This window comes from Hemiscyllium ocellatum, chromosome 34 (assembly GCF_020745735.1).
Source record: "Hemiscyllium ocellatum isolate sHemOce1 chromosome 34, sHemOce1.pat.X.cur, whole genome shotgun sequence".
NCBI lineage: Eukaryota > Metazoa > Chordata > Chondrichthyes > Orectolobiformes > Hemiscylliidae > Hemiscyllium > Hemiscyllium ocellatum.
The window spans coordinates 23,800,221-23,813,284 of NC_083434.1; the positions used below are offsets into that span (position 1 = coordinate 23,800,221).

General features: G+C 41.2%; 1 protein-coding gene across 1 annotated transcript in view; it reads right to left on the minus strand.

Annotated features, from left to right (window-relative positions):
* LOC132832154 (collagen alpha-6(VI) chain-like) overlaps nucleotides 1-13,064 on the minus strand; it is a 115,578-nt gene that overhangs the window by 82,060 nt on the left and 20,454 nt on the right. Inside the window, exons 4-7 of the mRNA XM_060849903.1 lie at nucleotides 11,786-12,406; nucleotides 7,137-7,757; nucleotides 3,398-3,958; nucleotides 17-577 (exon numbers count right to left, since the gene is read on the minus strand). Coding sequence (XP_060705886.1) covers nucleotides 17-577; nucleotides 3,398-3,958; nucleotides 7,137-7,757; nucleotides 11,786-12,406 — 2,364 coding nt within the window. The remainder of the gene's footprint in view (nucleotides 1-16; nucleotides 578-3,397; nucleotides 3,959-7,136; nucleotides 7,758-11,785; nucleotides 12,407-13,064) is intronic.

Genomic DNA, 13,064 nt, shown 5'->3' on the forward strand with positions numbered 1-13,064 from the left:
ATCCCACTGTGCTTACCTTCAGGCTGGCTGCAGATCTCCCAGAGGACCTGTTTTTCTGGAGTATCCAGCAGATCAAAGTTTTCCACATAGTGAACTTTATCCCAAGCTCCTCCAATTTCCAGAAGCTGCGTGCTGTTAGCATTGAATATGCCCACAGCAAACACGGTGACACCTTTATTCCTTATGGCTTTGGCAGGTTGAAGGACCTCATCCTGAGCCTCTCCATCAGTTATCACTATGAGGTACTGAGGAACATCAGGGCGACCTCCTTTAGCTTCATCAAAATAGTCCACTGCAAATCTCAGTGCATCACCTGTGAGAGTGCCCCCTCCCAGCTGCTGCATGTCATTAATCGCTGCAAGTAGATCAGCTTTCACTGAATGTACACTAAGTTCAAACTCTAGCTTGGGACTGGAGGCAAACTGTATCAGACCTATATGCACATTGTCTGCTTCAGTAAAGGTCTTGTTCACAATGGCATTCATAAATGTCTTCATTTTCCTGAAATCCTCAGGGTATATGCTTCCTGATCCATCAATTACGAAGATGATGTCAGCTATGTCCAGCTTCCTGCAGGCTGAGAGAAAGAAGACACATAATTTTGCCAGTTGTGCTTTTGAATATAAAAGTTCAAACTAGGTTTTTAAAAAAAAGCCCCTCTTTTCCTGCATTCCAGCTAACACTCTACATTGTAAGCAACATATGAATTGACAGAAAAACAGAAAGTGCTGGAGAAACTCAGCAGGTCTGGCAGCATCTGCAGAGAGAAAGCAGGATTAACATTTTGAGCCTATTGACCCTTCTTCAGGAATATGGACCCAGAAAGATCAAGGTTTATATAGTTTCCCTTCTACCACCCTCATATTTTCATTCTACAATAATAATGGAATTGTTGACAAATGCAACCAATATTGATCAAAACCCTGACATTAAATGAGGCAACTGGCAATAGTGGAAGCTTTGGAAATCATAGGTCCAAAGTTATCTTTTCCTCCCAAGCACTTTCCGCATGTCATGTTTCAAAATACTTATATACTGGAAAATATAATTTAAGAAATGTATTTGATGTATACCTTGTTCTGTGATATACCTCTGGTACAATGTGAGTAAGTCACAAAGTAGCATAAATCCTAGCCCATGATTTTGCATCTTTTAAAGTTTACAGACAAAAATTCCTGAGTTTAAATTGTGCAGTGTACACTGTCACATTGTACCACTAGTCCCTCGGGGAAGCACATCCATCTCACAGCTGGCAACAGACTGAGTCGGATAAACCGTACACTTTCAACTCATTTCCTGAAAAGACTTTGAAACAAAAATAAATATTAACCAAGCCAAGCCTCTCCTTCCATTGAGATTAGCGGGAAATAAAATTCAGGAGGTAAAGCATTTTTACATTAATATTATTGTTGTTTTTCTTTTATTAACACCTAAGCAAGAGAATGTAACAAAAAAATCCGGCAATTAATGCAATTAATGACAATATTGATCAAATTGTGTGGAGGATGAGATGTTTCATTTTGCCACATGACAAGATCCAATGTAAAGTCTTCGGTACCCAAATAAACAGTTCTTCATTACTGCCTAATTAGACACCTGAAGAGCGAGAAATTGCTCCCATTTATTACACTTGGCTAAAAGGGGAACATTATAGTACTTTTTCTTCAGTATTTATGAACGAGAGGGACCGTATCGTTGAAGAGGAGAGTGTGAAACGGACTGGTAAGCTAGAAGAGATACTTGTTAGGAAGGAAGATGTGTTGGACATTTTGAACAACTTGAGGATAGACAAGTCCCCCGGGCCTGACGGGATATATCCTAGGATTATGTGGGAAGCAAGAGAGGAAATTGCAGTACCGTTGGCAATGATCTTTTCGTCTTCACTGTCAACGGGGGTGGTACCAGGGGACTGGAGAGTAGCGAATGTTGTGCCCCTGTTCAAAAAAGGGAATAAGGATAACCCCGGGAATTACAGGCCAGTTAGTCTTACTTCTGTGGTAGGCAAAGTAATGGAAAGGGTACTGAGGGATAGGATTTATGAGTATCTGGAAAGACACTGCTTGATTAGGGACAGCCAGCACGGATTTGTGAAGGGTAGGTCTTGCCTTACAAGTCTTATTGAATTCTTTGAGGAGGTGACCAAGCATGTGGATGAGGGTAGAGCAGTGGATGTAGTGTACATGGATTTTAGTAAGGCATTTGATAAGGCTCCCCATGGTAGGCTTATGCGGAAAGTCAGGAAGCATGGGATAGAGGGAAACTTGGCCAATTGGATTGAAAACTGGCTAACCGGTCGAAGTCAGAGAGTGGTGGTAGATGGTAAATATTCAGCCTGGAGCCCAGTTACAAGTGGAGTTCCGCAGGGATCAGTTCTGCGTCCTCTGCTGTTTGTAATTTTTATTAATGACTTGGATGAGGGAGTCGAAGGGTGGGTCAGTAAATTTGCAGATGATACAAAGATTGGTGGAGTTGTGGACAGTGAGGAGGGCTGTTGTCGGCTGCAGAGGGACTTAGATATGATGCAGAGCTGGGCTGAGGAGTGGCAGATGGAGTTCAACCCTGCCAAGTGTGAGGTTGTCCATTTTGGAAGAACAAATAAGAATGCGGAATACAGGGTTAACGGTAGGGTCTCAGTCAGGTGGAGGAACAGAGGGATCTTGGGGTCTATGTACATAGATCTTTGAAAGTTGCCACTCAGGTGGATAGAGCTTGTAAGAAGGCCTATGGTGTATTAGCGTTCATTAGCAGAGGGTTTGAATTCAAGAGTCGTGAAGTGATGTTGCAGCTGTACAGGACTTTGGTTAGGCCACATTTGGAGTACTGTGTGCAGTTCTGGTCGCCTCACTTTAGGAAAGATGTGGAAGCTTTGGAAAGGGTGCAGAGAAGATTTACCAGTATGTTGTCTGGAATGGAGAATAGGTCGTACGAGGACAGGTTGAGAGTTCTCGGCCTTTTCTCGTTGGAACGGCGAAGGATGAGGGGTGACTTGATAGAGGTTTATAAGATGATCAGAGGAATAGATAGAGTAGACAGTCAGAAACTTTTTCCCCGGGTACAACAGAGTATTACAAGGGGACATAAATTTAAGGTGAAGAGTGGAAGGTATAGGGGAGATGTCAGGGGTGGGTTCTTTACCCAGAGAGTGGTGGGGGCATGGAATGCGCTGCCCGTGGCAGTGGTAGAGTCAGAATCATTGACGACCTTTAAGCGGCAATTGGATAGGTACATGGAAGGGTGCTTAATGTAGGATAGATGTTCGGCACAACATTGTGGGCCGAAGGGCCTGTTCTGTACTGTATTGTTCTATGTTCTATGTTCTATGTTCTACATAGACACCAAGGGACAAATGGAGGGGCTTCCAGTCAATTGTTAAGCAGTTCTGAAATCCAAAGCTTACCTCCTTCAGAACAGAGGTCCCATAAAATGTTATTCTTCACATCTTTCAAAGCATCAAAGTTGGTGACATAAAAAATTCTTCCTTTGATTCCTCCAATTTGCAGAAGTTCAGATTCATCTGCATTTCCCACTCCTATTGCATAAATATCTACTCCCTGTCTCCTCAGCTCTGCAGCAGGGCTTCTCACAGGATCATCTGATTGTCCACTTGTGATAATGATCAGGATATGTCGCACCCTCTCTCTACGACTTCTCACGGCATCACTGAAGAGATTCTTCATGTAGGTTAATGCCTGGCCAGTTGCCGTGCTTCCTCCCATTTGAAAGATTTGCTTAATTGCTCTTTCCAAATCTGATTGGCGGGTGTACTGAGTGATACCGAATTCAATTCGTGGACTATCTGCATACTGGACAACTCCCACACGAACCTTGTCTGCACCGATGCTGAATACATTCACTACATCTACCAGGAACCTTTTCATATCCATGAGTTTCTCAGGGAATATACTGTCAGATCCATCAACTAGGAAAAAGATATCAGCTTCTTCTGTTTCGGCACAGCCTGAGAAGAGAAAAGGGCATTGCTTCAGTTACGGGAATAAACAACAAGGTGATTTGACACTAAGGAGTGAAATTGATTCCTGCCTGCAGCACAAACTGGGCCCAAAGCAAAACAGGACAAGCTGAAAATATTGACAAGACATTTTATTTCAAACCAAGTAAAAGCAACAGCAAGACGAGGAAATGAGCTTCCAAACAGAGCCTTGAACTATTATTCTGCCATTCAGTGAAAAGAAAACCATTTACAGTGAAAAATCAGCTTCTGATTCACTATAAGCCCACTTTGCACCTCTAGTACACAGTAATATACTTGCATCATGTTTTTTTTTGCACTTTGTGTGGATCTACTAAACAGTCCAAATTAATGCATTTTTCTATAGTCTGCCAAAGTCTGAGAAAGGACATATTTTAATCTAACTTAAAATGCCAGTGAGGAAACTATCGAGGTTAGGTGCAATGCTGGTTTTAAACCTTGCCCGATTTGATTCTTCAATGAAGTCAAGTTAAAGGGTGAAAAATTGGTGTTTTACCAAAGCCTGTGGTTTTCCAACCCACTGGATTAAGTTAAAACAAAACTTTGCAATTAGATTTTCCAGGGGATGGTTCCTTACTTTGATGGGGCGGGTCAGCAGCGAAGATCAAGCAGATGCTCAGTGATAAACATTTTGTATGTGATAGAATTACAGACCATGATGGAGGATGCACTTTATATCCTCAAGAACTGTGGGCTGATTATTCCTACCAATGGTGCTGGGAACAGACGTAACAATTGGATTTCTGAAGATAAAACAAAACAAGACTTTCTCTATGGTTAGTTCTCTCACTACCTGTCACAGGCCTTGTCTTCATGACTCATCCAGCACCTTGGTATTAGTGTTAAAGTGTCATTCCTTGTGGCCAGCACTGAAGTCTCTAACCCAGAATGCATGCAGTGTTCGTGCTATCTATAGTGGTGTTCAAAGTGGAGCAGTGCTCCTCTATCAGTTCGGGGGTTGTAATTAGCAGGAGGTTTTCTTGATTATGTTTCTCCTGATTCTGTAAGACATTATAAGGTCTGGAGTCAATGTCGAAGACTCCCAGGCAACTCTAATTCTATACCAGCCTGTCATCACATCTATGTTGGGACTGTCCTGCTGATGAAACTGGACATAACAAAGACAGTAGTCGACGACCCAGAACTTTAACTGATAGTTATGATCCTGAGTATATCAGGTTGTGACTTGACTTGCTTGTGTCTCCCAATTTGCACATAAGTCCTCACATGTTAGAGAGGAGAACTAAGCAGCGTTGACTGCGCTGAGTAGGTCTTTGCCATGTTTGACACCTCAGTCAATGTTATTTGATTTTTCTTCTGGTTGTATTCTTACTAAACCCTTAGGGGGCTGTTTATACAACTGAGTGATATCTAGGATATTGCAAAGGGCAGTTCCAAGTCAATCATGTTGCACTGGGTCTGAAGACCAAACTTGGTTAGGACAACAGATTTTCTTCCATAAATAACATCTTTACAACAATCCAACATTTTCAAGACCTATTGCTGCTAATTTGGTGATATAATCACTATGCAGCAACATCCACAAACTACATTATTGAACTACATTCCACAATCCCTTTCCTACACCCCCCTTCTTGTGCATGTATAGATCCAATGGCAACACATCATCACTGTTATCATTGGTGATGTACTGTTAAACAAATCCTCTGCACCCTTCTACCATGAGCTTTCCAGATTGGAAGTTTCCCAGGTTGAGAAAAAAGCTGTGTCTATAACAAAGTTCTCCGCCAAACAATTACTGGAAGAACTGACATGACATCTGCAATAACTGAGCTTTTATTCAGGCTGGGCAATGACAAGTTTAAATACTCCAACTGCCTTTCACATTGTTGGTCAGTTTCCCAAGCTGTGCGGAAAGCATGCTCCCTAAATTTGGAGCCAAGCTAATAAGGTTTGATCAAGATCTCATTAACACTTCCTGAGGAGATCAATCATAATTGTAACTATTCACACAGCCACAGAGATTAAGGTCTGATTGTTCATCTACAGGAGTTTGGAAAATTCCAGCTTTCCAGAACCACCTGGGAGGAATTACCCACAAAGACCAGATTGCCATTGTTCAGGGCTGGGTCGGGGCTATGTGGAACCAGCTGATGTGGGACAAATGTAGGTTTTGGGAGATGCCAAGGAGGCCATTTTAAAACCCTTCTAGATACTGTGGGACTTTGTCCCAGTTGTAATGAAAAAGGCATAACCCTCGAGCCCTCACTTCTCACACTCCTTCACCTCGCATACACTGTCAATGTACCATCCATGCCATCTCATGCCACTATACCAATTCTCCCACACATCATATCCCCTGATAATCCATACAAGGCTGTGCCACTCCATCCACCCCTATCACAATTCCTATGCCAGCCTATGCCTCTTCATATCCCCTCATGGCAAATTATGTCTTTTTTGCCAACCCCATGCCTCTCCACTGACTTCCCATTATCTGTGTGCTAAACAAGAGCATTTCTGTACCTGTTGACCAACTGAACTAATGAACCCTAAAGGATTCATAATAAAAACTCTTCAAAAAATTATTCATTCATAACCCGCCTTTTACTACAGAGCAATGAAAGTGGTGATCATCAAGATGTAGTCAAGTACCAATCGAGGAAACTGTAAACACTTGAAACCTCATAATCTTGTAAAAAACATTGTTTAATTGGCAGCAGAGATTAGAGGGTAAGAGCTGTGAAACAACCAAGGCTCTTTCCAGGGCTCAGCTATTTCAACAGGCTAATGGATCTCTGGACACTCAGTCAAATCTCATAATGTGTATGAAAAGCTTGTTGCAATGTTTATAAAGTTTATATGCAGTCAAGACTAATTTATCTGAGGTATTTAAGGGTAAAGATCAAAGTCCAATAATTAGGGAGCACTGGAAATCAGAGATCTGAAGCAATATTGGCAAGTTTTGTTGAAGTCTGACAGAAATAGTAGAACAAAAGGACAAAAATGGGCCACTAAACAATTCAATAGCAACATTGGGCAATCGCTCATCCAGGATGGAAACATTATTCAGTGTATCAACCAGCTGCAGAAAAGCCTAATGGAAATGAATGAACATATAAAAACAAGGAATTAGGAATTATACCCATAATTTTAAGGGGGCATTTAACTTATTTCTCCAAACCTTGTTTGAGCCTTTCTATTTGGACAGACTGGACTGCAGTTTGTTCGATGATCTCATTACAAATCTTCTTCTGAAGCACCTCTTCAATGGTTGACAGCTGCGTGAAGTCCTGGACCATAGAAACGTAAGTCTTTGAAGGATGTGACGCAATTTTCTTCAGCTCGCTCTCAGTGGCATTTTGGATTCCTAAGGCATACACAGTAATGCCCAAACGGCGCAGAGTAGCTGCATTGTCCTTGACCGTATCCTGGGATTCTCCACTGGTGATGACTATCAGGATCTGAGGAATTCCTTTCCGAGCACGACTGCCTGCCTGCTCCGCGAAGTAATTCTTCCGCACAAAATCAATAGCGATGCCCGTGTTCCTGCCGCCTCCGCTGTAGCGTATCGATTTGATGTGGTCCAGGATGTCAGATTTTCTGCGGTACATTTTGAGATTGAAATCTTCCGATGCAATGGTGCTGTACTGAGCTAAACCAATGTGGACACTTTCAGCCTCCACTTCCAGCGCATTGATCATGTTGTGCAGGAAAACGCGAAGCAATTGGAAGTTTACAGCCCCGATGCTGTCCGATTGATCGACCAAGAAAACAATATCTGCAACTGTAGCAGACTGACACACTGTGAGAAACAAAAGACACATCAAAACTCATTAATGCACTGACACAGTTTGTTGCAAATTTTAGCCTGACTAAATTTAGAACAAATGTATTAATAGTGAAGCTTTCAGCTATTGCTGAATGTTGGCATACTCACCTCTGAACCAGTAAGTTGGTGGGATCTAAGCCTAACTTCAGAAACATAAGTAAATATTCTAGCTTGACACAACCAGTGCAGCATTAAAGGCATGTTCTTCTGTAAGAGCTATTGAAATACAATAAGGTGTGAAACCAAACCCTCATCTGCCTTTGAAATTGCTGGAAAGAGGTACCACAATACAATTCACAGAACTGTGGTGGAGGTCTCTCTAATGCCCTTGTCAATTGTCATGCCTTATACAATAATATCAATAAAACTGACTATCTGGTCATTGTCCCATTGATATTTGCTGGCAATTTACTGTGCATCTGCTGTTTGCTATTTGTCCTATTTTACAGAATCACAGAAGTGTTATGGTGCAGAAAGGTGCATTCATTCCATTGTGCTTGCACTGGCTCAGTAAATGAGCATCATTACCCTGTTTAAATTTCCTATCTATTCCCAAATACTCTTGCACATTATTTTGATCCAAATAATCATCCCATGCCTTCTTGAATGCTTCAATTTAACCTGTCTCCATCACTTCCCAGGCAGTCATTCCATACCCTAACTACTCACTGAGTGATAAAGGTTTTCCTCACTTCACCCTTGCTTCTCTGCAGATCACTTTAAATCTATGCCTTCTTGTTCTTTTTCCTTTTACAAGTGGGAAGTTTCTCCCTATGGGTCTGGGTGGATTGCTCTTCGGAGGGTCGGTGTGGACTTGTTGGGCCGAAGGGCCTGTTTCCACACTGTAAGTAAACTAATCTAATCTATCCAGTCCAGTCATGAACAGTTTCTCCCTATCCACTCCATCCAGTCCACTCATGATATCCACATGCCTTAAATTCCTTATCCACAGGGCCATTCTTTTAAACCTCTTCTGCACTCTCTCCAATGTGTTTGCATCCTTCTTATAACGTGGCACTTTAGAACTGTACACAGTATTCCAGCTGCAGTCTGACAAGTGCCTTATGCAGGTTCAACATCACCTCCTTCTTCAAGCAACTGAAAAATTCAGCAAATGTCTCATTTGCTGCACAAGGCTTTGTGGCATCCTGAAGTTGTGAATGATGTTCCATCACCCAGTTCTTAGTTTCTTCCAAACAAGATTACTCTGGGGATTAAAAGCATCAGAAGGAGGCATATGAATGAAATGTTTTTTCTCCAAAATTCGGGTTTCCAGAGTGCAAAGTAAAACACTCAGAGGATGCTTTACCATTAACTGTACCATTCTCCTTCAACAGCACATAACACCTTGCTTTGAACTTTTACAATCTGTGGATTTACATTTCCTTTTCTTCAAAGAAATACGATTACAGCAAAACTTGAGTACTATTGGATGCAATATGGAGCATTAAGGTCAATTCAAGAATCTAAGCACACTAACTCGGGCAATTCTTAAGCAAATCATTGAAGCAAAGTAATTTAAAAGGCAGTGGAGTTTATTGTGCTCATTATATCTGTATTGGTCTTTTATGGATCCTAAACCATCATCACTGCCCTGCTTACTCTCTTTCAAATATATTTGCTATTTTCCCTAAAGTACTCACTATGCTTGTATTCTTGCAACTCTGCATAAAGAAATTTCTCCCAACATTTATCCTCACACACTTTCTGAAATTTGTATTTGTTAAATTCATTACAGAGACAGTAGTCTTTCCCTATTCACTCCATTCAAATCCTTCATTTCCACTTTGCCATATATCCCTTTTTCTTCCAAATCTACTCTCTTCTGCTGCTAAGATCCCCTATATCTAACATTGGATGCACTTAAGCCCTGTTTGCAATCTGCTTATATAAACCAATAATGTTCTCTGTGGTTTTCTTAACGAGCTCTGTATCTTTTTATCAAATTTGGTTTTCAAATCCATCAACTTCTCTTGAAATCAACAGTACACTTTGCCACTGCATTATGATGAAAAACCCTGCATCTGTGTCTGATCTGCTGCTGTTTATATGTATAAGTAACTTTGATCAGTTGACCATCCTGTTCTGAAGAGACAATTGGATCAGGGCCCCTTCAGAGATGTGGAGAATACTTTAAATCTGACAGGTGCAAATCTGCAAATACAAATTCATCCCATAGACTTACATGTGTATATGCATGCATTTGCAGATGCATGTGAATTTACATTTGCAGATTTGTATTTGCAGATACATTATATTTTGTCAGCAGCCAGTCCATGTGACATTTTATAAATTCCTATTTGGGAAATAGAACCAGTCTAACTCAAGGTTGGAATATAGATAGACTCTAACCTCTAATGCACTGTTTGATCTGAGATGTCAGTTTTTTTTGTAAAACCTTAAGTTTTCTAGGAATGTGACTTGAAAGAAGTCTGGGATTTACATAGTAATGAATCAAAACTTGCAACTCCATTCTAAGTGACAAAAGACTTAACAGCAATCTAGGTTTGTTCAATACATCGCATCAGTTGTCTGATACTTTGATCTTTTACTATAAATTCTGTGTCATGTGATCCTGTCCCACAACCTACCTGAAGCTCTGAAAGCTTGTACATCCAAATAAACCTGTAGAACTATAACTTGGCATTGTGTGATTTTTAAAATGATTTCTTCACAGTGTTCCTCTTTGTTAAACTGCTAATCACTCATTTACTGAAACAGGAAGAAGACAGTTTTCCACAACTGTTTATTTGCTTAGTCGTTCATTACATATAGTTCATAGTTCAATATAAATACTAGTCAGCTCTATCTCTTTCCTAACAAACTCTCCTTACTCAGGAAGAGTCACCCTTCAAAGAGAAATCCTATGATCATTCACTGCTCTCTATGACCTCTTGAGTATATCCTTAAAGGAACAACTTTTTTCCAACAATGTCTACATTAGGTGCTGTGGGTAGTTTAATTATGCGAAAGGTATACAAGTTGCTATCATTGCTACTCTCAACATTCCAACCTCTGTACCCTTCCTCTTCCCATAGTTCCCTTTGCTAAAGTGAAAGGTGTCAGAAAATGGTCAGCAGTGTTTGCCTGCTCAGTGGAAAGAAAGATCAGACATGCTGAATAACACTTAGCTGATGTAAACCCACTTAATCTCTTTAAAATGTACCCAAAATATGGTCCCCTGCTGAAATATATTCTTTCCCAATATAATGGTAAAGTTTGGTTTTAAAAATCGATCTTCTACTTTCCCTAAGGGCTTCGGAGCTGGAGCCCAAATTAAAAATACACAAGTTGGGCTCTTGTCAGTTCACTTAGATGCAGCAGCACAGCATTGTAATCTGTCTCATTCCATCACCCAAACATAGAGGAATCCTGACCTTCTGAACAGAATAAAAAGTGAGAAGATATAGAAACAACAAGCATCAATTGCCTTTTTCTGTTTCCATGATGTGGAGGTGCTGGTGTTGGACTGAAGTAGACACGGACACAGGTCACAGGTTACAGTCCAACAGTTTCATTTGAAATCACAAGCTTTCGTTCAAGCTATGAAGGAGTAGCACTCAGAAAGCCTGTGATTTCAAATAAACCTGCTGGACTGACTGTAACCTGGTGTCATGTGAACTCTGAAGTTTTTCTATAAACTATACCTGGAATTAAATAAGTGCATCAGGAAGCTGGGCACGATCTGAATTTTTTTCTTCAAGAGCACAATCGACACTTAGATGTCACAGGATTCCATTTTACATACATTATCCCAAACTGGCAGGCACTCTAGTCACCCAACTCATGCTCCTACCTAACTAGGATGAGTAAGGGGGGTGTCAAGTGGCTAGTGACCCAGCTCCAATTACAAGTTGCTGCCTCACTGTTTTCAGCAAACAAGGCCAAGATAGCTCTTGAAAGTCAGTCTGATTTAGAAAGATCTTTGGTTTTGGGACAATGAAAGATACAGTACAGTGCAGGATCAAAAGTGGGTGAAAGGCAAAGGAATCAAACATTACCTGGTGGTCTTCTCGTTTCTCTGTATCGAAACTCTCTTCGTACTAACTGTCTGATTGCATTGGATATTTTATCAGATGACTGAATCACTGCATCCAAAGCACTAATCTGGAAAACAAATGGAAAATTAGGCTGAAAAGCCACACGCTGGAGATCGATCAAGACAGACCGTCTGACACCAACGGAGATAACTTTCACGCCTTCCTTCTTTAAGGCTCTGGCAGGTACAGTAATGTCATCCTGTGAAGAGGCTGAAGTAATCATGATCACTATCTGAGGAACGCCTTCCCCTTTCCGACTTCCAGCAGACTCTCTGAAAAACGTCCTGCGCAGGAAGTCAATGGCACGACCCATCGCTAACCCTGGTCCTCCCTGAAATGCAAAGCTGCGGTCACTCCTGATGTAATTTGCCACTTGAATCTTTGTTATGTAGGTATTCAATAAGAACTCAGTTCTTGCATTATTGTCATACTGGGCAAGACCAATTCGGTACTTATCTGCCCCAACATCAAGCTGAGTAACAATTCTGAAGATAAAGCTTCTGATCTGCTGAAATCCTGCAGCTCCCATGTTCTGAGAACCATCGACTAGAAAAACGATGTCAGCATAATTCACTGCAAAGGCTGCAAAGCAGAAGATAAAATGCTGAGTTAGTAAAAACAAAATGAATGGACCATAACCTTTTCAATATCTACTTTGATGAAGAGAATGCACGCGGGACAAATGGGACTTGATTTAAGACAAGAGAATTCCATAGAGGTAGACCACAGGCAGTAATAGACATTAGATAGTGGTGGCTAACGGATGGTGGGGGTGAATGGCTGGTGGAGATTAATAGGGCAGAGGTGAAGAAATGATAGGAAGGTAGAGAGAGATAGAGAGCAGAGCTGAAGGTGAGGCAGCGTTCTCCAATTATAGGGAATATACTTGAGAATTTTGTTCAGGATAGATTCAGTGTTGGTGGTAAATCTGAGCTCCCAGAGAGTGATCCATCAGGTTACAAGCGAACTTTGGGGAAAAGCTGGAGGATGTCAGAGAGAAACAAAATTTTAGAGATGGGACAGGATGGTCTTCTGTTGGTAACTTTGATGGCAGAAAGGTTCGGGGAGCAGGTGAAAGAAAGATCTGAGACAGGCAAGTCAGCAGTGCCTAGAGGATCTGGTGAGATGAACATGCCAAGACAAGCTGTCAGAGACACAGCTCGATTCGGCAGAGCTTAATGGGGAGTAATTTTAGTTTCAGCTATCTCTCATCTCTAGATTGATGTGAATGGTCTGAAAA